At 50.5% G+C, this 25,489-nt stretch overlaps 12 protein-coding genes across 12 annotated transcripts; 6 read left to right on the plus strand and 6 right to left on the minus strand.

The window, feature by feature from the left end:
* Positions 1-443: 443 nt before the first annotated feature.
* LYS1_1 (Saccharopine dehydrogenase) lies at positions 444-2,091 on the plus strand (the record flags this gene model as incomplete). The annotated part of the gene is made up of 8 exons (XM_024469841.1): positions 444-639; positions 692-707; positions 765-873; positions 936-951; positions 1,002-1,436; positions 1,492-1,700; positions 1,753-1,937; positions 1,992-2,091. 8 exons carry the CDS (start codon positions 444-446, stop codon positions 2,089-2,091), a joined length of 1,266 nt encoding a protein of 421 aa, XP_024324256.1.
* A 267-nt stretch (positions 2,092-2,358) lies between these two features.
* On the minus strand, positions 2,359-4,058 carry VC83_06239 (uncharacterized protein; the record flags this gene model as incomplete). Its single annotated transcript, XM_024469842.1, has 5 exons — positions 2,359-3,435; positions 3,479-3,754; positions 3,806-3,843; positions 3,912-3,939; positions 3,987-4,058. The coding sequence occupies 5 exons, from the start codon at positions 4,056-4,058 to the stop codon at positions 2,359-2,361; spliced, it is 1,491 nt and encodes a 496-aa protein (XP_024324257.1).
* Positions 4,059-4,491: 433 nt separating this feature from the next.
* On the minus strand, positions 4,492-5,546 carry YKT6 (palmitoyltransferase). Its single transcript, XM_024469843.1, has 4 exons — positions 5,377-5,546; positions 5,240-5,325; positions 4,824-5,192; positions 4,492-4,773 (listed from the first exon to the last, which is right to left on the minus strand). The coding sequence occupies exons 1-4, from the start codon at positions 5,478-5,480 to the stop codon at positions 4,733-4,735; spliced, it is 600 nt and encodes a 199-aa protein (XP_024324150.1). The 5' UTR covers positions 5,481-5,546; the 3' UTR covers positions 4,492-4,732.
* A 136-nt stretch (positions 5,547-5,682) lies between these two features.
* On the plus strand, positions 5,683-13,069 carry VC83_06241 (uncharacterized protein). Its single transcript, XM_024469844.1, has 2 exons — positions 5,683-11,953; positions 12,006-13,069. The coding sequence occupies exon 1, from the start codon at positions 5,831-5,833 to the stop codon at positions 11,753-11,755; it is 5,925 nt and encodes a 1,974-aa protein (XP_024324149.1). The 5' UTR covers positions 5,683-5,830; the 3' UTR covers positions 11,756-11,953; positions 12,006-13,069.
* On the minus strand, positions 11,984-12,520 carry VC83_06242 (uncharacterized protein; the record flags this gene model as incomplete). Its single annotated transcript, XM_024469845.1, has 2 exons — positions 11,984-12,201; positions 12,388-12,520. The coding sequence occupies 2 exons, from the start codon at positions 12,518-12,520 to the stop codon at positions 11,984-11,986; spliced, it is 351 nt and encodes a 116-aa protein (XP_024324152.1).
* Positions 13,070-13,946: 877 nt separating the features above from the next.
* Positions 13,947-14,989, plus strand: VC83_06243 (uncharacterized protein). Its single transcript, XM_024469846.1, has 2 exons — positions 13,947-14,118; positions 14,169-14,989. Exons 1-2 carry the CDS (start codon positions 14,058-14,060, stop codon positions 14,921-14,923), a joined length of 816 nt encoding a protein of 271 aa, XP_024324151.1. The 5' UTR covers positions 13,947-14,057; the 3' UTR covers positions 14,924-14,989.
* Positions 14,990-15,094: 105 nt separating this feature from the next.
* Positions 15,095-16,907, minus strand: VC83_06244 (uncharacterized protein). Its single transcript, XM_024469847.1, has 3 exons — positions 16,599-16,907; positions 15,161-16,547; positions 15,095-15,107 (listed from the first exon to the last, which is right to left on the minus strand). The coding sequence occupies exons 1-2, from the start codon at positions 16,824-16,826 to the stop codon at positions 15,867-15,869; spliced, it is 909 nt and encodes a 302-aa protein (XP_024324289.1). The 5' UTR covers positions 16,827-16,907; the 3' UTR covers positions 15,095-15,107; positions 15,161-15,866.
* A 178-nt stretch (positions 16,908-17,085) lies between these two features.
* On the plus strand, positions 17,086-18,139 carry VC83_06245 (uncharacterized protein). The gene is made up of 3 exons (XM_024469848.1): positions 17,086-17,190; positions 17,285-17,927; positions 17,979-18,139. Exons 1-3 carry the CDS (start codon positions 17,140-17,142, stop codon positions 18,059-18,061), a joined length of 777 nt encoding a protein of 258 aa, XP_024324153.1. The 5' UTR covers positions 17,086-17,139; the 3' UTR covers positions 18,062-18,139.
* A 291-nt stretch (positions 18,140-18,430) lies between these two features.
* On the minus strand, positions 18,431-20,945 carry ARP9 (Actin-like protein arp9 (SWI/SNF complex component arp9); the record flags this gene model as incomplete). Its single annotated transcript, XM_024469849.1, has 5 exons — positions 18,431-18,586; positions 18,647-20,412; positions 20,468-20,765; positions 20,864-20,884; positions 20,937-20,945. The coding sequence occupies 5 exons, from the start codon at positions 20,943-20,945 to the stop codon at positions 18,431-18,433; spliced, it is 2,250 nt and encodes a 749-aa protein (XP_024324290.1).
* A 535-nt stretch (positions 20,946-21,480) lies between these two features.
* VC83_06247 (uncharacterized protein) lies at positions 21,481-22,811 on the minus strand (the record flags this gene model as incomplete). Its single annotated transcript, XM_024469850.1, has 2 exons — positions 21,481-22,493; positions 22,553-22,811. 2 exons carry the CDS (start codon positions 22,809-22,811, stop codon positions 21,481-21,483), a joined length of 1,272 nt encoding a protein of 423 aa, XP_024324154.1.
* Positions 22,812-23,555: 744 nt separating this feature from the next.
* On the plus strand, positions 23,556-24,293 carry VC83_06248 (uncharacterized protein; the record flags this gene model as incomplete). The annotated part of the gene is made up of 2 exons (XM_024469851.1): positions 23,556-23,704; positions 23,759-24,293. 2 exons carry the CDS (start codon positions 23,556-23,558, stop codon positions 24,291-24,293), a joined length of 684 nt encoding a protein of 227 aa, XP_024324048.1.
* A 152-nt stretch (positions 24,294-24,445) lies between these two features.
* VC83_06249 (uncharacterized protein) lies at positions 24,446-25,097 on the plus strand (the record flags this gene model as incomplete). The annotated part of the gene is made up of 3 exons (XM_024469852.1): positions 24,446-24,647; positions 24,767-24,994; positions 25,042-25,097. The coding sequence occupies 3 exons, from the start codon at positions 24,446-24,448 to the stop codon at positions 25,095-25,097; spliced, it is 486 nt and encodes a 161-aa protein (XP_024324047.1).
* Positions 25,098-25,489: the final 392 nt, after the last annotated feature.

Raw genomic sequence — 25,489 nt, forward strand, 5'->3', positions numbered from 1 at the left:
CTAGTCAGAAGCTCGACTGGCCCGTCGCTGCCAACTCGTCGCACTAACCTGCAATCACCTGACTGATCACCTGACGTATTACCTAACTTATCACCTAACTTATCACCTGACTTATCACCTAACTTATCACCTGACTTATCACCTGACTTGTCACCTGACTTATCACATGTCCACCCCGCAATCTCTGCACAAAAGTCCAAACGCCACTTTTCTAACGTCAACCCCCCACCACGGATAAACCTCTCCGATATTCGGGGCGGGGTAATTGGTCTTTTGCCTTACTTTTGCCTTACCACGTAAAACTTGGGTGACTCGATTTTCATTGACTCACATTCTGATTCGTCCAGCTTAGTAAGCAGCTATTCCCATCACCACACTGTTCCGTTACACTCACCCTCTCCGCTGAAAGTCAATTTCACTCACAACCACAAACAATATACACAATGTGCAACGATCCAAGTACAAACGGCCAGAATGGCGACGCCAACGGCATCACCAACGGTAACGGCGCCGACAAGAAGCCTAGATCCGTCCCATACAAGGCCATTGGCGACTACCTATCAAATACCGGCCGCTTCAAGATTATTGAGAGCACGCTCCGTGAGGGTGAGCAATTCGCCTCGGCGTTTTTCGATACTGGTAAGTCGCAGCCACCAACAGATTACACAAACCTCTGCTAACGACCTTCAAGCAACCAAGGTCAAGATGTACGTTATTTAATTCTCGAAACTTCATCCGAATATCATACTAATGCGACCCTTTAGCGCAACGGCTCTCTCAGACTTCGGCGTGGATTACATTGAGTTGACTTCGCCGGCGGCGTCTCCTCAATCCAAGGCTGATTGCGAGACAATCTGCAAGCTTGGTCTCAAGGTGCGTTTGATAACCTCTACAATTGACCTTTTATGGTTTTCATAACTGACTCATTCATCCAGGCCAAAATCCTCACTCGTTAGTCCTCGAATACCCAACCCCACGCGACCCAATACTAATTTATACAGATGTGAGATGTACAATGGAGGATGCTAAGTTGGCGGTGGAGACCGGTGTTGATGGTGTCGACGTTGTTATCGGAACCTCCTCCTTCCTCCGCGAGTTCTCCCACGGCAAGGACATGGCATACATCACCAAGTCCGCCATCGAGGTCATCGAGTTCGTCAAGAGCAAGGGTCTCGAGATCCGCTTCTCCTCCGAGGACTCCTTCCGCTCCGACTTTGTCGACCTTCTCGCCCTCTACAAGGCCGTCGACGAGGCTGGTGTTGACCGTGTTGGTATCGCCGACACCGTCGGGTGCGCTTCCCCACGTACCGTCTACGAGCTGATCCGCACCCTCCGTGGAGTCATCAGCCAGAAGACCGATATCGAGACACATTTCCACAACGACACCGGCTGTGCTATTGCAAACGCCTTTGTCGCCTTAGAAGCCGGAGCAACACGTGAGTCATATTGAATTTTTCAATCACCAGAGAGTGGTTTAGCTAACGTACGCAGACGTCGACACTTCGGTACTGGGTATCGGTGAGCGCAACGGTATCACCCCGCTCGGTGGTTTCCTCGCCCGCATGATCGTCGAGGACCGCGACTACGTGCTGTCCAAATATAAGCTGCAGAAGCTCAAGGAGATCGAGGACATGGTTGCCGAGGCAGTCGAGGTCAACGTTCCGTTCAACAACTACGTGACTGGCTTCTGTTCATTTACGGCAAGTTAACCCCACACTCGATGCAGATGGCACATGCTAACCCCCTCCGCAGCACAAGGCTGGCATCCACGCCAAGGCTATCCTCAACAACCCCTCCACATACGAGATCCTCAACCCCGCGGATTTCGGAATGACCCGCTATGTTCACTTCGCGTCGAGAATCACGGGATGGAACGCCATCAAGAGCCGTGTCGAGCAATTGGGCTTGAAGATGACTGATGATCAAGTTAAGGCTCTGTAAGAACACCCCACCACCCTCCAAACCTCGTCACCTACTAACACTTTCTCTAGTACGGCCAAGATCAAGGAGCTGGCGGATATCCGTCCACTCGCGATTGACGATACGGACGCGGTGATTAGGTCATTCCACCTGGACTTGGCTGATAAATAGAGGGTTGTGTGATATTGTTGCGATTTACCATTAGCATTGGGTACGGCATCAAAAAATCAAAAAGAGGCAGGGCTGAACACCCTTCGGATCAAAACAAAGATTATCGTAAAAAGTTATTTTGCTTTACTTTAGAGATAAAGATATAGCCCTACAAAACAAATACCATTTCCAACGTGGGGTGGAATTTATAAAGTCCGCCTTAAACTTTCTATACAACCAAAAATCAATTGATGCAAAAGTCCCCACGTAAAACTTTGTCTGTCCCAACTAAAGCTTCGACTTAACCCTGTTCTGCGGGCTGACCAACGGATCATAAGAAGACACACTCAACGTATCTCCCGGCACAGACGTAGCATGCGAGTTCAGCGCCCGCGAATCAATCAGTGACGGGTTGAGCTGATCAATGCTACTGCACCCAATCAGCCTCATATTCATCTCCATCTCATCCTTCAACAACTGCATCGCCTTATCCACGCCGGCCAATCCATACGCCGACATAGCGAACAAGAACGGCCTCCCGACTCCCACGCCCTTGGCACCCATGCACATCGCCTTGATGATATCCGTCGCGCGACGCACGCCGCCGTCGATGTAAATCTCAATCTTATCCTGGAGTCCGCGTTCGCGCAGGATCGGCATAACCTCCGCCAGGATCTCAATTCCAGATCTCGCGAAATCGAGTTGGCGACCACCGTGGTTCGACAGGACGACACCCTGGACGCCAACCTCGACGGCTTGAAGGACGTCCTCGACGCACTGCACGCCCTTGAGGATGATGGGCATCTTAGTCACGCTCTGGAACCAGGGGATATCCTTCCAGCTGAGCGAGGGGTCGATGAACGACGAGATCGCGCGGGCGGCGCCCTGCGAGTTATCCGTCACCGCGCCGCTGGTGGACTGCACGTTGGAACCTTGCTCGGTGAACTTGCTGCGCATGTCCTTCTCGCGACGGCCGAGTTGCGGGGCGTCGACGGTGATGAAGAGGCCCTTGCAGCCGCGCGCCTCGGCGTGCTGGATGATCTTCTTGGTGATGGCGCGGTCTTTGTTGACGTAGAGCTGGAGCCATTGGACTTGGTCGCCCTCGGCGGCGTCGACGATCTGGTCGAAGGAGCAGGAGGCGAGGGTGGGGATCATCTGGATGACGTTGTGCTTTTTGGCGGCTTTGGTGAAGATTACTTCGCCCTCTGGGTGGCCTAGTTTGCCGAGCGCGGTGGCGGTCACGTAGAAGGGGATGTCGACCTTGGTGCCGAGCATCGTGGTGGAGAAATCGACCTTCTCGACGTCGACGAGGATGCGTGGCCTGAACCAGATCTTGTGGAAGGCGGAGTGGTTCTCGCGCATTGTCTGAAAGGTTAGCAATCATCTTTAGAGGGAGGTTTGGACATACAATCTCATCATCCGCACCACTGGAATAGTATGCCCAGGCAGTCTTCTTCATGACTCGGCTGGCAACGGCCTCAAAGTCCATCATGTTGTAGCATTGCTCCAGGCTGGGCATGTGTGCTATCCTGTCCTGTCTTGCCACTTCGTCGGGGTCAATTTCTTGTGCTACTTCTGCTACAGTAGCCATGTCCACTGGGCCCAAGTGTTTGGACTTGTCGAGATATTTGTCGAGGGTGTCCGGAGGGTGGATTGGCTCGTACGTCTCGGTGGCATCTTTGCCCTGTTGGAATTAATACTTGCCATTTGCAGGATTTGAGGGGCAATAACATACCGCATACTTAAGGATAATGCCCATTCCACCAGGGTGTTCTGCTTTCATTAGCTACCGATCATGTCGGCTTAGGGTCGGCTGAGGGTCGGCTTAGGAAAAGGCTCACCAGGTGCGAACTCGGTCACATCGTATGCCTACGTCAGGTCAGTATGTAATAATCTTTCGAGAAAATCTAACCAACCTTTCCATGGATAATAACCCATAATGAATCCTTCGAATTGTGCTTCGCAACTTCCTCACCAGTGAGAGCCATGATTTCAGGGTGTTGAGGTAAAGTTTATCTTGGGGGGCGGGCGGGTCCAATATATCTCCAATGGACTATCTAGAATCCAAGCTCTCGGTAGTTGATCCCCCGAACTTTACGGAGGGCAATGGTCGGCGAAATAGGGTGACAATTATTAATTACGAGCCCAGATGCAATTATATAGACGACAACAAGATGGATTTATATGGATTGGAAATCCCCGGTCGCGGACAGGCTCCGCACTGGGGCGAGGACGGAATCTGGGGATTGCCCCACATGTGCCCTGGATTTACCATGGTGGGAATAGCCGGCGGATTAATGTTGATGCGGCCCGGACATGTGTTAGCTTGCGGGTAAATGGAAGTTCAAGATCCGTACCAAATCAATGACGATGAGACGTGAGTTCAAGGACAAGGCTGTAAATTACAGAATCCTTGCTTCCGGCTGGAATAACTAGACCATGGGCTCTATGTATTCATTCGATGCACGAGGGGCTACTGCCATAGGGGATATCACATATCATACAATTTGATACGTTCCAAGCAACAGTGCAGCTTGAAAGGGCAACGGTATGTCCGAGTCTTATGCATTGCTGATAGCTATAGCGCAGCTGATAGACAACCAGTAGGTAGGTATTAATACGGAATGAAACGCCAAATGAGATCCAAGCCAACCCCTCGTATTTACATCAATACACAGCACGAGTTCTGTTGCTTTGCCTTAGCTAGAGATTTATTGTTAGACGGTTCAAGAAGTATTCTGGGCGCAACTTACTATAGAACATCCTGCTCGTGTCGCTCAAACCCTGGCTCTTCGCCACCAAATCATCTATCTTCTCGCCTCGCTCCAGCACGCTCTCGATCGTCTTGTGCAGGATGACCTTTGTCTCATCCAACTCCTTCTGAATCTTCATGATATTATCCGCCTGTTGGGGATCCTGGTACTTCGCCAGGTATGATGTTAAGTCCGGGAAGTCAAGTGTGGGGTTCGAGTTGGACCAGGTCGACCGCGGGTACTTGGCTGTAAATTCGTCGAGGACCTTGTTGAGCAGCGACTGCGCAACTAATAGCGGATATTCGTGGTCTGACATGATTATGCCCACAATCCCGGTGTTGTGCCCAAGACTGTGGAACTTGTATGGCCCTGCTCTCTGTCAGATTAACCTCAACCTGCTTTTCCTGTCCGCCTACCTTCGTAGATCTCCTGGCGTTTTCCAGGCGCAGCATCTTTGCTCTCGGCGACAGTCTTGCTGAAGAATGTCATGAACTCGCTCACCCTAAATCATGGTTAGCTCGACCCCCACGCAGTTGTTGCAGGGGCTCCTTACGTCGACCTCTCCCAGAAGCTAAAGGTACTGGCATCTTTTGCGGATACCAATTCATGCGCTGGCTTCTCGGCGTTCTTAAAGATTCCAATGTAAAATAGCTTCATCTTGGCGGTGTAAAGTGGGTGGTTGTGTTTGGAGAAGTGATGCTGTAGGCGCAAACAATGAGGGCCTGTGGCCTGTGACGTTGAGACCCTGACCGCCCCGCGATAAGATCTGAGGCATCAACTTTCTGACTCAGGTCACATGATCAAGAATTCAACATGACAAAGATTTGAATCTTGAACTTGCTGCATATACATTTTGATACAGAAATTTAGCGGAGCGTCTATAGAGGTTATCAAAAGTCCTTTTTTGTTGTGTCAGGCGTATTCCCGTGCATGTGCGGTGACGACGACTTCAAGCCTCCAACGTCAAACACACCCCCACCATAGACAACGATATACGGATATACGCCATGGCTACGGCAAAGCTGGCAGAGTCGCAATGGATAGCGCAGCTATCAACTATGAGAGCGGCTTTGGCAGACCTTAAACTGCCAACTGCCGAACAGCCCTACAGCCTAGAGTATGATGAACTCTCAGACTCCCTCAACAGCGGAGATGATGTGTGGGACTTCATCGATGACACTGAGGATAGCGAATACAGCAGCGGCCTTGAAGATGATGCACTGCCACCTGCTGTGGAAGACGGAGTTTATGGGCCAGAATGGATTCAAGCCAAATGTTCGGCCTTTGTAGCAAGTAAAGGTGGACTCAGTGCAGAGACCTTGCAGGACCAGATCATCTCATTGCTTGTCTCGGATACATCCGATGAAGAGCTGCAATCCGCATTGACAGATGTTATTGGGTATGGTGATTTCGATTTTCTGATCGAGTTAATCTCGCATCGCAAAGAGATAGTAGCTGCCCGCCGAGTAGCCGACCAAACAGATGGGCTACTCAGTGGTAAGCTGCTCACAAGAAAGGAGAGGGATGCACAGCTACGGAAAAATGACTATGAACACAAGCATGCTACTCTCGGCCCCAAACTAGACAGAGATGGGCCACAGTACCCTCATGTCTACAAGACCCACTCCGCTGGCAACACTCTGAGTTCGTCTGGCCACAAGTATGGTTTGCCCATGGGAAGTAAGAGGACGGAGCATGAGCGATATGAAGAGTTCACCATCCCAGCCGGTAAGGTTGGGACCCTAGGACGTGGCCGAAAGCTGGTTCAGATCTCAGAAATGGATCAGCTGTGCAAGGGGACTTTTAAAGGGTACAAGACGCTCAATAGGATGCAAAGTCTAGTGTATCCCGTGGCATACAAGACGAACGAGAACATGCTTATATGCGCGCCCACCGGTGCTGGTAAGACTGACGCAGCTATGCTCACCATACTGCACGCAATCGGCCAGAACACCACGCCAAATCCGGCAGAGTCCCCAGACGCACAAGATTTCACTGTCGCCACGGCGGACTTCAAAATCGTGTACGTCGCTCCAATGAAGGCTTTGGCAGCAGAAATCACCCAGAAACTCGGCTCTCGCCTTGCATGGTTGGGAATTCAAGTCAGGGAATTTACGGGTGATATGCACTTGACGAAGCAGGAGATCGTTCATACCCAAATCATTGTCACAACGCCTGAAAAGTGGGATGTCGTGACTAGGAAAGGCTCGGGCGATACCGAACTGGTCCAAAAGGTACGCCTGTTGATTATTGATGAAGTTCATATGCTGCACGATGAACGTGGAGCTGTTATCGAGTCTCTCGTGGCCCGTACGGCACGACAGGTAGAAAGCACGCAATCACTTATTCGGATGGTTGGTCTCTCTGCAACGCTACCCAACTATGTTGACGTCGCGGATTTCCTAAAAGTCAATCGATATGCTGGCCTCTTTTATTTTGACGCCTCCTTTCGTCCAGTCCCCCTGGAGCAGCATTTTATTGGTGTCAAGGGCAAGGCCGGAACCAAAAAGTCTCGTGATAACATTGACGAGACCTGCTTTGAGAAGGTCAAGGATATGTTAGAACTCGACCATCAGGTCATGGTTTTCGTCCACACTCGAAAAGACACATTCAACACGTCAAAGATGCTCTTCGAAAAGGCAACCGAGGACGGTTGTGCGGACCTTTTTGATCCCAGAGAGCACCCTCAATACGAAGCTGCTACTAGGGAAATGAAGACCTCAAAGGGGAGAGAACTAAGAGAGCTTCTTCCCAAAGGCATGGGAATCCATCATGCTGGTATGCAGAGATCAGATCGCAACCTTACCGAGCGGCTGTTCTCACAGGGAGTCATAAAAGTGCTTTGCTGTACGGCTACGCTTGCGTGGGGTGTTAACCTTCCAGCCGCTGCAGTAGTCATCAAGGGAACCCAGATCTACAGCGGCCAAGAGGGAAAATTCGTAGACTTGGGGATTCTGGACGTTCTCCAGATCTTTGGTCGTGCAGGACGACCGCAATTTCAGGACACGGGTATTTGTATGATCTGTACCAGCCATGACAAGCTAAATCACTATCTAAGTGCTGTTACTCAGCAACAACCCATCGAATCCAGGTTCAGTGCCAAGATGGTAGACAATCTCAACGCCGAAATCGCGCTGGGGACGGTGACGTCGGTTCCAGAAGCCGTGCAGTGGTTAGGATACTCCTATCTCTTCCAGCGCATGAAGATAGCCCCAGTGACCTATGGGATAGACTGGGCTGAGATCAGAGATGATCCGACGTTGGTTCAACGTAGGCGCCAGCTGATTATCAACGCAGCTCGGACTCTTCATCAGAGCCAGATGATCATCTTCAATGAGGTAACCGAGGAACTGAAGAGCAAGGATGTCGGACGCATTGCGAGCGAGTTCTACCTTTCACATACCAGTGTCCAGATCTTCAACACGATGATGGCGCCCCTTGCGTCTGAGGCCGATGTTTTGAAGATGATTAGTATGTGCGGCGAGTTTGATAATATTCAGTCCCGTGACAGTGAGTCCGATGAACTGGTACGACTACGGGACGAGTTTGCCCCTTGCGATGTTGGAGTTGAAATCGATTCTCCGCAAACCAAGACCAACATCCTTCTCCAATCCCATGTCTCACGCGCGCGGATTGAAGATTTCGCCTTGTCTAGCGACACATTCTACATTGCACAGCAGGCGGCGCGAGTGTGCAAAGCCTTGTTTAAAATCGCCTTGAATAGGAAATGGGGTTACCAATGTCTAGTTATCCTCTCGCTGTGCAAGTCCATAGATAAACGGATTTGGCCATTCCAGCACCCCCTTCACCAGTTCGAGCTTCCTCTACCCGTGCTGAGGCAGCTCGACGACAAGGGTGCCTCGGCTTCTATAGAGGCTCTTAGGGACATGGAGTCTGCCGAGATTGGTTCGTTGGTGCACAATCATGGAGCTGGAAGCAAGATTGCTCGCATTCTTGAAAACTTCCCCACGATAAGTGTAGAGTGCGGAATAGCGCCTCTCAACAGAGACGTCTTGAGAATTCATCTCACTCTGACGCCTGACTTTCGCTGGAATGACCGTCATAATGGATCTTCAGAACCATATTATATTTGGGTTGAGAACTCTGAAACGTCTGAGATATACCACAACGAGTTCTTCATACTGAATAGGAGGAAAATGCACGAGGAGCACTATCTCGACTTTACGATTCCTCTTCAAGACCCTCTCCCGTCTCAAATATATGTCCGAGCTGTGTCTGACAGGTGGTTGGGAGTCGAAACAGTCACACCCGTTTCCTTCCAGCACCTGATTCGACCAGAAACCGAAAGCAAGTACACCGATCTACTATCCCTACAACCTCTGCCTGTAACAGCGCTCAATAACCCCATGTTGGAAGAGATATATAGCAAGCGCTTCCAATTCTTCAACCCTATGCAGACGCAGCTCTTCCACTGCCTCTATCACACCTCAACAAACGTGTTACTGGGTTCTCCTACCGGTAGTGGCAAGACTGTTGCTTGCGAGTTGGCGGTGTGGCAGTCCCTACGAGACAATCCAGGATCAAAGGTTGTGTATATTGCTCCTATGAAGGCGCTCGTTCGAGAACGTGTCAAGGACTGGCATCCTCGCCTTACCGGACCGCTCGGCTTGAAACTTGTCGAGTTGACCGGTGACAATACTCCGGATACACGTACAATTCGCGACGCAGATCTCATTATTACAACGCCCGAGAAGTGGGATGGTATATCTCGTAGTTGGCAGACAAGAGGCTACGTTCGACAAGTAAGCTTGGTGATCATTGATGAGATCCATCTTCTCGGTGGTGATCGTGGACCTATTCTCGAAATCATCGTATCCCGAATGAACTACATTGCCTCGCAATCGAAGAGCACGGTTCGTCTGATGGGTATGTCGACTGCATGCGCGAACGCCATGGATCTAGGAAACTGGCTGGGAGTAAAGGAAGGCCTGTTTAATTTCCGTCACTCTGTCCGACCTGTGCCGCTTGAGATATTCATCGACGGCTTTCCTGAAGTACGCGGGTTCTGCCCGCTGATGCAAACGATGAATCGACCGACTTTCCTCGCCATCAAGACGCATTCTCCGGACAAGCCGGTCATTGTCTTTGTCTCATCTCGCCGACAGACTCGACTTACAGCGAAGGACCTGATCAATTTCTGCGGCATGGAAGACAACCCGAGGCGTTTCCTCAAAATGTCTGAAGACGATCTGCAACTTAACCTCGCGAGGGTCAAGGATGATACGTTGAAGGAATCGCTCAGCTTTGGCATAGGTCTGCATCATGCTGGTCTGGTCGAATCTGACCGGTCTCTATCAGAAGAGCTATTCGCCAACAATAAAATCCAAATCCTGGTCGCTACCAGTACCCTCGCTTGGGGTGTCAACCTTCCCGCCCATCTCGTCGTAGTTAAGGGGACTCAGTTCTTCGATGCAAAGATTGAAGGATACAAAGACATGGACTTGACCGATGTCCTGCAAATGCTCGGCAGAGCGGGTCGACCCCAGTTCGATACGACAGGTATTGCCCGAATATTTACACAGGATTCGAAGAAGGATTTCTATAAGCACTTCCTGCACACCGGTTTTCCCGTAGAATCAACACTCCACAAGGTCCTTGACAACCATTTAGGCGCTGAAGTATCCGCCGGAACCATTGCTACTGTCCAAGACGCCTTGGACTATCTCACCTGGACATTCTTCTTCCGCCGGCTGCATAAGAACCCGTCTTATTATGGCCTTGAGCTGTCTGCTGAAGATCACAACACTACCACAGCACAACAAATGGCGAACGACTATATGATCCAGATGGTTGATAACTCCCTGGCAGAGCTCGCAGAGTCACAGTGTCTGGAGATTTATCCCAACGGAAATGTTGACCCAACCCCCCTGGGCAAGATCATGTCATACTACTATCTCTCCCACCACACCATCCGTCATCTCGTCAAGCATGCCAAACGTGGCGCTACATTCGAAGATGTCCTATTCTGGATGTCGTCTGCTACCGAATATGACGAATTGCCAGTCCGTCACAATGAAGACCTCATCAACGGAGAGCTAGCAAAGAATCTCCCCATCGATGCCAAGTCATTCGGCAACCTGCCTCTTTGGGACCCACATGTCAAGTCATTCTTGCTCCTCCAATCTCACATGAGCCGAATCGAGTTGCCGTTGTCGGATTACATTGGAGATTCAAACAGTGTTCTCGATCAGTCCATCCGCATTATGCAGGCTAGCATTGATACCCTTGTTGAGATGGGCTACCTCTCCAGCACTCTTCAGATGATGACATTACTTCAGTGTATTAAATCTGCACGCTGGCCAACAGACAATCCCCTGAGCATCCTTCCAGGAGTGGATATTGGTGGGATCCCCGCCAAATCCCAGAAGTCAAAGGCGTTACCCTCGTCATTGATGGAGCTGAGCCGTCTGCCGCCCGCTGGCATCGAAAGCCTAACCCACTTAGTCGCCGATAGCCATGCGATCCGATCTGCCTTTGTTAAGGCTGCCTCGATCGTGCCTAACGTAGACGTCAAAGTATCCGACATAACAGCTCTCGGCCTAACTGTGGTGTTGTCGCGCCAGAACCCCATAGTCAACCGCGAGGGCCGCGTCTACACTCCACTCTTCCCCAAGCCACAGACGGAGGGTTGGTTTGTCGTCCTCGCCGACAGCGGCGCTGATGAAGTACTTGCTGTTAAGCGTGTTGGGTGGAGTGTAGGGAGAAATGCAAATGGCAAGAACACCGTCGCTGTGGGAAGCAGACCGGTGGCCAGGGCATCCATGAAGTTGCCAGGCGGGGGTTTGAGAGCGAGGAAGATTGATGTCTTTGTTGTGAGTGATGCGTACTTGGGAATGACTTATGAGAAGAGAGGTGTTGACATACTGGGCCCCCCTACGGTGGTGGATGACGTGAAGAAGGAAAAATCATAGGTATAAAAGTTTGATATGGGGGCATGTTTGTGTGGAAGGGGTACTACACGATATATTTTAGGTTTGATACCCAGATAGAATGTGTGCCACATATTTGCATTTACATCTCACTAGAACGTATAAAAACATCACGAAGCATGAAATCAAATCAAATCAAAGTCATTCATTTCTCATTTCTTTTTGGGTCTCATAGCTTTCGTAAGTCGGTCCCATCTCCTAAAGGAGCAGTCATGATGACTCTACAACGTAGGAATCCACCGCACGAGAATTAAGTGCCAGCAAACCAGATCTGCACACAAGCATCGATTCCATTCCCATGTCTGAGAGCCGGAGCATGTGCCACGCCCTCGCCGGGTGAATCGAGAGTGACTGGGCTCCTAGCAACCAGACAGAGAGGGAGACACACCCCACTGGATCAAGAGGCACTGACGATCCCAAAGCAGCTTCTATACACATAATTAGCAAGCTTGCTTACCGCAGTCTCCCAAGGAAGCATTAGGACTTACAGCTGTGCCATCAGAAGCGTAGGTGAAATAGTTGCAGACGGAGCAGTCGCGGGGTTCGTTGATCGGGATGTTGCAGGGGACAGAGCTCTTGCACTTTTAGGCCGCATCCAAATTCATTGCACTTACGTTTCTCGAGGTGGTTGGCAGTGGTGTCTGGGGTGGTCACGGCAGTGAGGGCCGGAATTGGGTTGGCCAGGACGGACGAAGTGAACATGAGGGTGGCCGCGAGGGCGGTGATGAGGAACTTGATGAGAGCCATTTTGGTGGTGTTTTGCGAGGATGTTCTTAATTCTAAAGGTTGTTAGATTGAAATGGTAGGATAGGCTGGTATATTTACTTGGATAGAAGGTATTTTGGTTGTTGAGGGGCTGTGGGTGTTGGAAAGTAGGTGGAGGTTCGATCAGTGTTGGAGAGTAGGTGTGGGTTTGATGAGTGTCGGAAGGTATAAGTGGGTTTTATCAGTGTCAGAAGGGCACCGAAAGTGAGGTCAGAGTGTGTAAGGAGGATATGGAAGTGGAAGAGGGGATGTTTGTGGAGGCCTAAAACGACGACCTAGCCTCAACCAGGCTTCAATAAAAGCAATTTTCGTGCCATCCTGCTGGCGAGTACAATAGGGAACTATCAAGATAATCCGCAAGTCTCGATATGATATGTGAGCGCTGAGTCTGATATGATTGGAATGGTACAACTCTATCACAGCTGCCGAAGCAAGAGGTTCCGACGAGGGGTTGGCGCGGGGTAGCAAGCATGGATTTTTGGGATTAGACTTCTCAAATATCATAACTAATGAATTGAAAATTTATGCAGCAACCCACCAGTCTCATTGCTTGCCGTGGATTAAAAATATGATTGATAATAAATAACTGGTGTTGCCTCACAGATGTCTCAAGCCTAAGCAATGACACCGCGTTATGAAGAAGAGATGAAAGATAATATAAATAAAGAAATACGAACTTGAGTAACTTAAATAAGAGTAATGTTCTTATAAATACTAGCTAAAATAAATAATATTCATTGCTAATGAGCTTTTTAAATAGTTTGATAAAATATTTTTAAAACAGTCTTACAGAATCATTGTTATTAAGCCCTTTATTTAATTTTAATCCAAACACAACGACTAAACTTGAGAGCATGGGAAAAAAACACACACAATGTATAGCTTAATATATTGTGACTTATATTTTCTTTAATGGTTGATGTCTGCTGACTCTGGCCGGTTGTTATTCGCCTTTCTAGGAGCCGGAGTAAGGTGTCGTCGGGTGCCGGATATATCCTGAACACCACACCGAATCAGAGATATGCATACCTATACTATACAATTAGGTAATTGTTGAGGGAAGTAACCCAAATTGTATGCGTTCCACATACAATTTTGGGTGCGGTCTCCGTAATCCAGCCAGTACTACACAGTATATAGCGTATAATAGTAAAATAGAATCAATTGAATTGCTACACTATCTAATGGGCCTACGTGGCTATTTGTAGGCCCTACGGGGGATTCTGCTTTGATCCCCAAAAGCCCCTTATTCTGGTGGCTTCAGTGCCGAAACCTCAGTCGAAACTGTGACGGTTTCCAGCACCGGCCAGAGATCCTGGGGTACCGTGGGATTTTGCCATTATAGGGCCAAATACCACCGTATCCCAGATCTCACCGCCTACCTCCCAACAAACTAAATTGTCCCTTGCTTTCTATCAAACGAGACCACTGTTGGTGTTTTACTTTCTCTGTTAAAGACAAATTACACTGTTTTGTTTGAATTTATCTCTTGTGAATGTGATACCGTCCAACGGGAATCATGAAGACTCTGTGCCTCCACGGACACGGCACCAGTGCCTCTATTTTTGAATCTCAGACCAGTAAGCCGAGTTATCTACTCCCTGCCACTTCTTCTAATACTCGTTCCAAGAGTCTTTCCGGGCGAAGCTAGACCCGAGCTTTGAGTTCGACTTTGTCGATGCTCCATTTCCAAGCCCAGCAACCGCTGGGTTCGAGTCGCTGTTCAAGCCGCCAAATTACACATTTTGGACCAAGCCAACAGTTGATTCTTTCCGCCAAGCCCATGTATGGCTCCGTAAATACTTGGTAGAGAACGGGCCCTATGACGCCGTCTGTTGTTTCTCCCAAGGCTGCGCTCTAATATCCACCTTCCTCCTCTATCACGCAGCAGAAACGCCCAACGAACCACTACCTTTCAAAGCAGCAATTTTCATCTGCGGCGGCGTCCCCCCCCAAGCCCTCGAGGATCTCGGCCTTCCCGTTTCCAAAAAGGCATATGAGATCCACGAGAAAACGAGTCGGCAGCTCCAAAGCAAAACCGCCAAATACGCCCAGCTAGCCGACTCGCCGGATCAAATCCAGATCGGCCTCGGGCTGTGGGATTACGATAGAGAAGAGCTGTCTCATGATCACGACAAGTTCCCGGATGCTAATGACGTGTACGGATTGGATTTCACGGCTTTCAGAAAAGATATCAGGATCAAGATCCCCACGGTCAATATTTATGGGGCGAAAGATCCGAGATACCCCGCTGGCATGCAGTTGTCGCATTTTTGTGAGAATACGAGGAGGTATGATCATGGAGGAGGTCATGAGGTACCACGCACAACAGTGGTTTCAGATGAAATCGCGGGGTTGGTTAGATGGTGTGCAGATCAGATTTAGATCGCTGCAGGTGATCTACAGAGTATAACTTATGACAGTGCCGATCAATTAGATGTGTTTCATTGAAGTCGTATACAATTCTATCCAACGTCGAATCTCTTGGTACAGGGCCGTTTCCGAAGTGCGAGTGTAAGCCTTAACTTCGACCTTAATTTAGATTAAAGTGTGGATGATCCTTGCTTTGCTTCCCACTGATGAGTTCAGGGACCTCTTGAAGTTTTGCAGCGCCACACTTACTGTCAGCCCTTGTGGTTGTGGCTGGCGTTGGACCTCATGGCCTGCATTGCCAAGGATGTTTCTCCTTGCTGAGATTCACGTGGATTTTGATGCTCCTTCACAAACAAGTGGACGGAATTGCTTGTGCCTCGCCTTGTGAGAATGAGTCTGTAGTACTAGTATCTGCCAATAGCTTTCTTCGAACACTATGTGCGACGTGCAGTGCAACCGAGGTGCCCTCATGTTAATGCTTCGTCTCCTGCCAATTTGCGTGAGAATTTGGCAGCCGGCCTCGAGAACAGCACTGTACCGGGCTGATAATAATAGCGGGAAAAGTGGGGGAAGACGGGAGCACCCGTTCGGTACTATTCCAATCTTGAGTTCCCAACCGAGCAGCAGTAGATGACATTTCTCTAAGAGTAACAAGCTTTGTGGCACTGAATCCAGATCCGTATAAGCGAAAGTATACCTATGTTAGCCGCTTATGGTTTCTATTCGATAGTTTCTGATTCGGTTCTTTTGGCCTTCCATCGATGCCTCAACAGCCCCCCAAAGTGACCTTCCTGGCAGAGAGCATCAAGCCCAAGTGTGCCCAGCCCAAGTGCGCCCACTGATAGGTGATCGTCGTGTTGGGATCCTCCCGCACGAACCCATAAGGTCAACTCGTAGCCACGGCACCAACATGAGCCAGACCTAACTTCCATATCCATGGTCTAAAAGCCAGGCATCAAACAGGTTTCTCGTCCAGCATCATCGCCATCTCCGCTTCCTCATCAAGCTCTCCCCCAGCCAACTTCGCAATGTCCACTTTCCTCATCGCTCCTATAGCTTCCTTACCCATCTCTGCGCACCAGCCCTCCAGGCTCAGAAAGGCGACAACGAGAAAGCCCAGTTCTTCGCGTTCGACATCAAATACCTCCCACCATTCCACGCTTGGCAAATTCACGCCTTCCTCTCTTGCAGCCAGGTAGATTGCCGCAACTGCGAGGGCATTCGGTTGATGCGTGAGATACAGCATCTGAGGTGACAATAGTGCCGTATTTAAGAGAGCTATAGCGCGGCGCGCGAGCTTGGGGCCAGTAGATTTCGAGTATGCGGCGGAGAAGATGTCCATCGTCTGGAGGTAGGTAATCGCCAAGGGGTGAGGTAGGGCCACGTGCACGCCAAATCCTAGAGCGTTCAAAACGTGACCTTCCAGTAGTAAAATGCGGTTCGTAAAACTCGTGTATGAGCTAGGACTGAGATAGTAAGATGCTGGATCAGGTGGACTCTTTGAATCCGGCGACTGGACTGACGCCAAAGCTGAGGAGGAGGAGTAGAGGTAGGTGTAAACGTTTGCAATAGACCGAAGCGAGCGCGGGTGCGCTGAAACCTTGGCTGTTAAATAAACCACAGCTGCTGAGATGTCCTATACGATTGTTAGTATTCGGACTGCCTCTCATTCAGTGGGATATGCTACCTTAAATTCATCGCGTGTCAATTCTTCAATCGCCCAATACCTATAGAGCACCACAACCGCCTGGGCACTGACACTCTGAGGAAGGCGGAGAAGAATGCCAGCTGCTTGGGTGAGTCTAGCAGTGGAGAAGCGGATTAGGTCCTTAGCAGATCGAGGAAGTGCATCATTGATACGGGTGGATGACGCGAGCTGCTCAGGGCTCACAAGAGGATTCGTAAGGTGAGCCATCCTCCAGATGTAATATCAAAGCAGAAGGTAAGCCAACAATCAAGAACAATGGAGTCTAAGCAGCATTGAAGTCGAGTTAGGGTGTGATGTTGGAGAGAAGGGACATTGAATTTCCTATTCGGGACGTTTTCGATAGAGCACGCACGTGATGATAAGCACCCATACTCCAAATGCTCGTCCCGGCTATCGCCGCATAACGTGGGGGAAAGAGAACCGAGCGAACCGAGCTTCGGCGGCCCAAGATTTACCAAGATCGCTTCCAAGGTATACCGCCCCAAGCAATTGTAGGATCTCACCACATCAGAAACCCAAAATGTCGGCATTACGGATTCTCGTGCCCGTCAAGCGGGTGATTGACTTCGCTGTAAGCATTCCAATGGCAGCTCGTCGTGGGAGCGACGACGCACGACCTCAGCGGCCTCACAATGCGATCATAGCTAACGGACTTTACTTCACAGGTCAAGCCCCGCGTCAACAAGACGCAGACAGCTGTCGAGACTACCGGAGTCAAACACTCCATGAACCCCTTCGATGAACTCTCCATAGAAGAATCCGTTCGCATCCGCGAAAAGAAGTCTGCGCCCGGGGGCGTCGAGGACATCCTCGCCTTCTCCGCCGGCCCAACGAAGGCATCTGACATCCTCCGCACCGCCATGGCCATGGGCGCCGACCGTTCGTTCCACGTCGAGGTGAAGGAGGGGGATGACCTCGAGCCCCTCACCGTCGCGAAGCTGCTTGCCAAGGTCGTCAAGGACGAGAACAGGAACCTGGTGTTCCTGGGAAAACAGAGCATCGACGACGATTCCAACCAGACGGGACAGATGCTGGCGGGTCTGCTGGGCTGGAGCCAGGCGACGCAGGCGAGCAAGGTGGAGTTTGAGGCGGATGACTTTGTGAAGGTTACGAGGGAGGTGGATGGGGGTGCGGAGACGGTTAGGGCGAAGTTGCCGCTGATTATTACGACGGATTTGAGACTTAACGAGCCGAGATATGCGAGCTTGCCGAATATCATGAAGGCGAAGAAGAAACCTCTTGAGAAGAAGAAGCTGGAGGATTATGGACTTGATACTACTAGGAGGTTGAAGACCCTCAAGGTTGTTGGTAAGTTTTCATGGGATGCTAGTATAGAGCCATTTTACTAACGTTTTATAGAACCCCCGACAAGGCAAGGAGGTGGAAAGGTTGAGGATGTTGATGGCATGATCTCGAAGATGAAGGAGCTTGGTGCGCTATAGATTTGATAAAGAGGGTATAGATGCCCCTGTATGTATTTAGCATCCGTACCATGTATTGAAATAAAATATTTGTAAGACTATTTCTAAGACTATTTCGCCATGTCCAACGGGACCCGAGCAAACACAACCCGTCTGCGAACCCCATTATTTGCGGTTATAAATAGAAAAAGCCCTTCAATCACCCACTGGAAAGTTGCCTTGGAAGTTGTTTACTTTTGGGGATACTATTTCTACATACATTATCTCATCCGTAGACTTCCATCTTTCTAACCTCCACAAGCCATCCAAACACCCCAAAACTCCATGCCGATAACCATACCACCGGCAATGACAACGCCTGCTACTTACCCCCCCACAGTAATGGCCTCTTTAGAACGTCAAACCCAAATCGTGTATCCCGCTGGGCCCATTCTCGTTATACTGCACACGACTCATAAACCCATTGCTCACGCCCTGATCCTGAACGAAGATGACCTTAGCAGCCACCTGCGCGCCGAGGAACACACATTCTTCGAAGCCCTCATTCTAATTTCCCAAGTTAGCTTATTGCCTTCTTTGCCATGCTAAAAGGTGGGGGTGGCATACCTTGAATTCAGGGAAATACTCGGGCACCTTCGCAATCTTCATACTCGTCGGTGTTTGCCCATGGCTGCTGTGACTGTGGCTGCCGCTGCCGCCAAACGAGTTCGCGACCGATACGTTTGGGTTTAGCGTTGGATTGCTGGCTGTTGTCGCTGCTAGTAGTAGCGGGTTGACGCCAGTCCCCGTTGGCAACGCGTGCTGCCCAGCAGGGTAATCCCTTTGAGGAGTCTGCGCACCAGTGCCCATAGGGGTAGACAAATTCGACGGCAACTCCGACATAAAAATCGACGCCGAGCTCGGGGAAATAAGATACTTGTTCGTCAGCGTAGCAAGCAGCGCATCCTTGAACCCCCTAACTCTACTCCCATTGCCCACGATAATCAACGAATCCCACAGATCGCCGCGCTTGCTAGACTCCGTACCAGCCAACACAGTGCGGTGCACAGCATCCGCAATCCGGTCGAGCAGCCCATTGCTCGCGGCCTGGAAGCGCTCGGTGCCTATCTCGATCTCGCGGCGCCACTGCATGGGGTCGCCGGCGCCTTCGCGGGCTTTGCGCTTCTCTTCCCTTTTGGCGGCGCGTACTTGCTCGCGCTTCGCGGATGCGTCTTCGACTGTGATGGAGGCGTCGGCGGGTTTGGCTTCACCGTTGGCTTCGGGGGCGGGCGCAGCTTCGGCGGGTTTGGCCTCTCCGTCGGCTTCTGGAGCAGGGGCAGCCTCAGCAGGTTTGGCCTCGCCATCGGCTGCTGAAGCAGGTGCGGCTTCGGCCGGGTTGGCCTCACCAGTGGCTTCTGGAGCAGGCACAGCTTCGGCAGGTTTGGTATCACTAGTGGCTTCTGGGGCAGGCGTCGCGGCTTCTGCTTCCTTGGTGACTGGTTCAGCTGCAGCCATCTCAGGCGTCTTTTCCTTAACCGCCTCTGTCATTTCCACATCTGCAGCAGCTGCCTTATTGCCATTCTCGAGGGCTTCATCGATCTCACCCTGTGCCTTGCGCTCTTGGTAGTGGAAAATAACCTTCTCACGTTTTGAGTTGGGGAGTCGAATGGGCTTGGCACCCGCAACCTCCGCTGCGTCTCGCGCATCCTTTGCTGCTTTCCTCGATGCCGCCAATTGCTTTTTGCGCTCTTGCTGCGCCAAGAACTCCTGCGTTTTGCCGCTAGCAACAATGCTCGCAACGTCCAGAACACCCTCCTCATCAACGCCCTTCTCTACATCTTCCTCGTCGACATCTGCGTGCGGTGCACCTATTAAACTTGCCGCTGCCTCACCTATCGCAGCCCCATTGCCATTGGCTCCTTGATCCTCCGCGTCTTCCGCACCAGGTAACGGCGCACCAGCAGGCAAGATCTCGCAGAACGGGCTCTTCTTCAACTGCTCGCACATATCCCTCGTCCAGCCCTTCGGTCCCAACAGCTCCAACAACCGTTCCGTCATAGCATCACCTCCAGTCCCTGGCACGCTTATGGCGCGACCAACATGCTGCACCGAGAAGTCGTGGATGGTTGTGATGTCCGTCTTTTGGAATCCGACATCGATGACCGTGCCGTTCTGGACGCCGTATGCGTACGAGATCGCGAGCGCGGAATCCATGATGCAGAAGGCGGGGGTCTTGAACTTCTCGAAGAAGAATTGCGTGAGCGCTTCGATATCTTGTGCTGTCCATGCTGGCTGCGCGATCAGGAGTATCGGGGTGTGGAGGGTGGGCGATAGGACGCTGTGGATATGGTTCATCAGGGCCAAAAACGCTGGCATGTTGGTGATTATGCCCTCTGAAATGTCATAGTCAGAACTCATCACTCTCATACAGCACTGCATAACACATACCAGTCAAAGGGTATACCGCCCCCTCATCGGACTCCAAATCCTCCTCAAACTCGGGCTCGAGCTCATTATCCTCCTTCTTCTCCTCCTCGCCCGTCTCCTCCTCGCCCGTCCCACCCATCGTAACCTCTCCCCCATTCGCAGCCGGCGGCGTAGCCTTCTTCGCCTCATTAATCTTATACGGTTCCCACTTCCCCTCCCCAGCAGGGAACATGCGCGTCCTAACCTTCGTACTCGCCGGCGTGAAGCTCTCCGGTAATCCCAACTGGGCCAGCGTCGTCAAGCTGCCCGGGGCAATAATCTGTCATCTAATCAGTTCCAACATCCTCATCAAGTCTCTCACCCTTGCTCAAGCTTCGCGATTCATTGTCGGGGGTGGGGGGCGAAATCCGCACGTACCAGGATATGCTCATCCTTGAACTACACATTGTCAGTATTCGACGGTTGGCGCGAGACAGTGGGGGGAACTTACGGGCGGCATCTTTGTCGACTTTGTCGAGCTGTGCGCTCGCTCGATTCAGCTCGCTGGTAGATGGATTGGCTGGAATTAGGTGGTGATACGGGCTGGAGGCGCGTTCTTCGATTATAACCGCGTCTGTCGCAAACTGCTGGATGCGACGGTTGGTTCAACGCCTGGCGCCGTCTCACCGCCTTCCGCTTTTGGACGTATATGGACGACAATCGCATCGCCATGAGAGCTTGGGAACTTGGACGAAATGTAGTTTGCGTTTAGTATTTCTTAAGAATTTTGAGAAATATAATGATACAGAGCTTACGGAGGTAACATTACAGCGGACCTATTTGCATGCGCTTGCAGTTGGCAATAAATATCACTATTCACACGCCCGCAACGTATCGCCAAACAGGCACGGAAGACACACTGGATCATCTATAGATCTCGAACATGCGGATCTCACGTACGAATTTCTAGAATGAATACCGTAAATATGCAGCATATAACCCCATCGCTTGCTAAGGCACCCATATTTCGATTTGCCCCCCCCTTTCGTAACTCATCAAGCATCATAATACTCCTCATCCATCCTCATGGGCACTGCTGCCTGCATCATCCCCATCATTCCCTGGCTATACACCGAGTCTGACCCTTGCATCGAAAGCTGTCTATCTACCTTCTCTTGGAACTTGGTCCTACTCCTCGCTGCATCAACCACTCCGAACTTCCGTCCAAGCTCGCGCGTGCTTTGGATGCTTTGCGTAAGCGTGTCTAGCAAGCTGACGAGGTTTACGTCGTTGCGTGAGGCGAGAAGGTCGTGGTCGAATTTCGAGGTGTCGGTCTCTGTGTCTTTTGATGATGAGGGCACGACGAGAGGGAGGCGGGATATTAACGCTGCAATGCTGCGGAGAATCTCAGGGGATGACTCAAGATGGGAGGATTGCGCAGGTGCGGACCGCTGGCCCGTTGTGTCTGCCGGAGGTTGTAATTCCAGGTATTTCTGAATAATCTTGATCCTTGACTGTAGCATCCGGACCGCATTTGCCTTCGCAGTCAAAGCTGTAATCAGTTCCGTCTCTTCATTGGAGAGGATGTCGTTGACATCTATATCCTTCGCCGTATCATCTGACGCTCGCTTCTTGCCCTTGTTGCTCTCCTCGGATGCGTTTGTTTGCTTCTGGGTCGATGATGAGACAGCTGTGGCATTTCCTCCACCCCTGGCAACAAAATCGATGGCTATTCTTTCAGCCTCACCCGTTTCGATAACGTATGGTAGCTCAGCAAAAACGCTCCTGGGCGAGGAGTCGTTCTGTTCCATTTCGACATCCTGACCAGCAGCCATGGTGTCGGCGGGCTTGGCTATAGACTCATAGACTGTAATTGGAAGAGCTTCGTTGGAGGATTTGGATAGCGATTCGCTGGGGAGGAAGCCAAGGAGGATGCATGGGGTTTCGGGACCATTGAGGTTCGATAGTGTCTCTTGGATGGCGAGGTGGTAGTCTGTGGGCCCAGACGAGGCAATGAGGGTGTACCAGCCGACAAAGTCGAGCGGGGGATTCTTATGGACATCCTTCACTACCAATCGTTAGAAAATAGCTTGATATGGGAAATGCGGGCGTGATCAAAACACGTACTCTGTTGCAAGCGGGTCGTGAACCATTCAGGGTCTATAGAGCCGCCCTGGACTTTGCATTCGAAGGCATGCTCGAGGGTGACCTCTCTGCCATTCTGCTGACCCAGCAAAGCTCCAATGATGGGCCCGATTTGGTTGCGCAGAGTATGCCTCGTAATATAATCGGAGATCGTCAGAAGGACCAGAGGGTGGAGGGCAACTTCGAGGCCGGAATCTGACTTCTGGGTGGAGAGGGAGGCGTTTGGCTGTGTTGTGGCCATTTCGACGTAGGGCAGAGGGGCGTACGACAAAGCGCCGCAAGACAAGATGGAAAGTAACGAAGAAGGGTGTGATGTAGTCCAAAGCAGAATTATTTTGGCAGAGGTTGGAGTGGAGTTTGGTGGTTGTAGTTTGGTGGTTGTAGTTTGGAGTTTGGAGCTTGGAGTTTGGAGTTGTAGCCTTGTGGATAAGCACACAGAGGGGTCGTGCGACTAGCATGGGTCGTCCCACTGGTGGCCTGTTATCGCCCATCAAGGCATCAATCTCGCATCAATCTCGCATCAATCTCACGATCAATATCACAGACTTTCAGACAGACACAGCAGGAACGACTCGCCTACCATTATTCATGATCTGTTTAGTGACTTTTGAGTTTATGGAAAGAATTACTACTGTATTTTGTTAGAGATGTCAGGCCTGGAAGGTGCGATGCAAGTATCTGCCCTATGAAGCGCAGCACATTTTGCTTAACACTCTCCAATGATTGCTGAGTTTGCGAAGAAATGGTTGCTTCCGACCCCAGGGTTCAGGAATGGACAACTCCGGCTCAAGTTGAAATCTCAAAATAGAGAGACCTTCTTGGGACTGCACGAATTCCTGCAGAGGCCTTGGATGGACATATTCAGACTCCTTTGAGAGTCTTGCTGCATGAGGCCACCCAACTCCGCAACAATGCTGTGCATCGGAGTCGGGTGCACGTGCAAGATCTTTTGAAGTTGCTCACATCATCGATACAACTGACCTGGATGCTTCGGGACGAAAGGCGCTGCACCAATATTGAGGATATCCGAGGACGTTTAATTCACGAACTTAATGTGCGTGATGATAATAGAGCCCGGGCAACCGTTGAGTACCGCAAGTCTCGAGATGACATCGATCGAAGGAAAGAGCCTGTGTTTAGGAAACTGGATGAATTATATAGCTCATGCTGTCACAGTGTTTGAGAAAGACTCCGCGCTGTGTGGCAACATGCTCCAAAGCTCAATGGTAAAGTTTTTAACCAAGTGATCCATGCCGGCGAAGAAGTTGCTCGTATCGTGCCCGCCAAAGATTATGCGCAAAAACCTCAGCCCATTGTGAAGAACTCCAAAGCGATAGCAGATGGGAAGCCTGAGGGAACCCAAGGAAGAGGCGAAGCAGATGTTCAATTCATATCCAAATCCGACTTTGAAGAGGCCACATTGGGAAGCCGCAAAGTGGAGAAGAAATCGACGCGAGATGTAAGTTCTGGATCCAAAGAGCAAAAAGCCGCTTTCAAAGAAGATCATACCGAAGATTTGTTGCCGAGTATTCATCCCGCAGCCAACTTTGTGGAGGTCCAATCAACTCCTGGAATTCAATCAACTCGTGCAATTCAATCAACTCGTGCAAGTCAATTAACCCCTGCAATTCAATCAACCCCTATAAGTCATAAAGGGGAGGGCAGCTCTGGGGGTGGCGTACAGTGCACTATTGGTTTGAGCTCACACGGTGCTACTTCATGAGCATTTAGTGTTGCGAAAGGTCACTGTGGCACCGAACTTGATATCAACAGCCCAAGCAGACAACTTGTAAGTATTCCTTTGCGCATTTTCTGGTTTGTGTTGATATTTGATGGACGACTTGTAGCTGATAGGCTTAGGAATTGGAAGCGAACATGGCGAATAGCATAGGTGAACTATCCATCGACGGACATGATATTTTGGAAACCCTCGATGCAGAGCTTGATAACCAGCTTCTGAGAACCATGAACGAAGCACGAATGTCTGTGGATTCGGTATTGGATCAAATGAACAGCGATGTCAAGCCTAGCGTTGAGGAACCTGTGCCAAACTCTATGGCATGTGGCAATTCCGATGGTGAGCATGATACACAGTCATGGCGTAGTTGGACATAACCTTGTGTCCTTGGTCGAAGAGCCCCATCATCGGAGCTCAAAGGACTGATAGATCATTTGCTCCGGATGTGGAGATGTCAGGAGTCGACGCCGCATATTTCGCCGCTGCAAATACCATTGCTGCAGATACCGCCACTGCGAATGGATCTACCAACTTTCGCAAGAAGGAAATCCCACAAACTCCAGTTGGTCCGCCAGTTGGTCCGCCAGTTGTTGAGTTCGGCAAGCCATGGAAGCCCACAACCAATGGGCGAGTATCAATCATCAGGACTGAAAAATCCCAGGAGGGGATTCCTCAAACTGAAGCTGGTTTTCCGAGCAGATACTCAGTATCAATCATTTCTACTAAAAAGCAGGTAAACCTAAACAATATACACCTCTGGAGAAAGCGGAAGGAAGTTTCACCCCTTAGCTAAAAAACTCCCTCCTCATGCAACCTAATGGTATTGACTCGACCTCACGCCCTGTCTGCACTCGGGAACCCCAGTTTTTCTACTGGCGCCGCGTCAAATGCTAGTGGAACTCAAGCTACAGGCTCTGCTGGGAGACTGCCTATGATGACATCGTTTGGAGATATAGCTATATTCGGCAAAGACATGGGATTTAACCCTACGCCTCCAGCTTTTTTTCCCGGCGTAGGTGGTATGAACACCTCGCAAATAAATAAACCCCAAGAAACCATGGGATCTAAGAATACGCCTTTGGCTATTTTTACCCAAGAGATACCAGATACGAATGTGTATACAAGTCGACAGGCCGCAACGTGGGAACGACGTAGAATACTCGTTGGGTGCCTTCATTTAC

This window comes from Pseudogymnoascus destructans, assembly GCF_001641265.1.
Source record: "Pseudogymnoascus destructans isolate 20631-21 unplaced genomic scaffold scaffold_10, whole genome shotgun sequence".
Taxonomy (NCBI): Eukaryota; Fungi; Ascomycota; class Leotiomycetes; order Thelebolales; family Thelebolaceae; genus Pseudogymnoascus; species Pseudogymnoascus destructans.

Excerpts from the sequence above, each read along its gene's own strand:
- YKT6 (XM_024469843.1), bottom strand. The coding sequence starts at position 5,480 with ATGAAGCTATTTTACATTGGAATCTTTAAGAACGCCGAGAAGCCAGCG. Across the intron at positions 5,193-5,239 it reads ACGCCAGGAGATCTACGAAG|GGCCATACAAGTTCCACAGT; the intron begins GTAGGCGGACAG and ends GACAGAGAGCAG. Across the intron at positions 4,774-4,823 it reads CACGAGCAGGATGTTCTATA|CTAAGGCAAAGCAACAGAAC; the intron begins GTAAGTTGCGCC and ends ATAAATCTCTAG.
- VC83_06241 (XM_024469844.1), top strand. The coding sequence starts at position 5,831 with ATGGCTACGGCAAAGCTGGCAGAGTCGCAATGGATAGCGCAGCTATCA.
- VC83_06245 (XM_024469848.1), top strand. The coding sequence starts at position 17,140 with ATGTCGGCATTACGGATTCTCGTGCCCGTCAAGCGGGTGATTGACTTC. Across the intron at positions 17,191-17,284 it reads AGCGGGTGATTGACTTCGCT|GTCAAGCCCCGCGTCAACAA; the intron begins GTAAGCATTCCA and ends TTTACTTCACAG. Across the intron at positions 17,928-17,978 it reads GAAGACCCTCAAGGTTGTTG|AACCCCCGACAAGGCAAGGA; the intron begins GTAAGTTTTCAT and ends AACGTTTTATAG.
- VC83_06244 (XM_024469847.1), bottom strand. The coding sequence starts at position 16,826 with ATGGCTCACCTTACGAATCCTCTTGTGAGCCCTGAGCAGCTCGCGTCA. Across the intron at positions 16,548-16,598 it reads TGACACGCGATGAATTTAAG|GACATCTCAGCAGCTGTGGT; the intron begins GTAGCATATCCC and ends ACAATCGTATAG.
- VC83_06243 (XM_024469846.1), top strand. The coding sequence starts at position 14,058 with ATGAAGACTCTGTGCCTCCACGGACACGGCACCAGTGCCTCTATTTTT. Across the intron at positions 14,119-14,168 it reads TATTTTTGAATCTCAGACCA|AGTCTTTCCGGGCGAAGCTA; the intron begins GTAAGCCGAGTT and ends ACTCGTTCCAAG.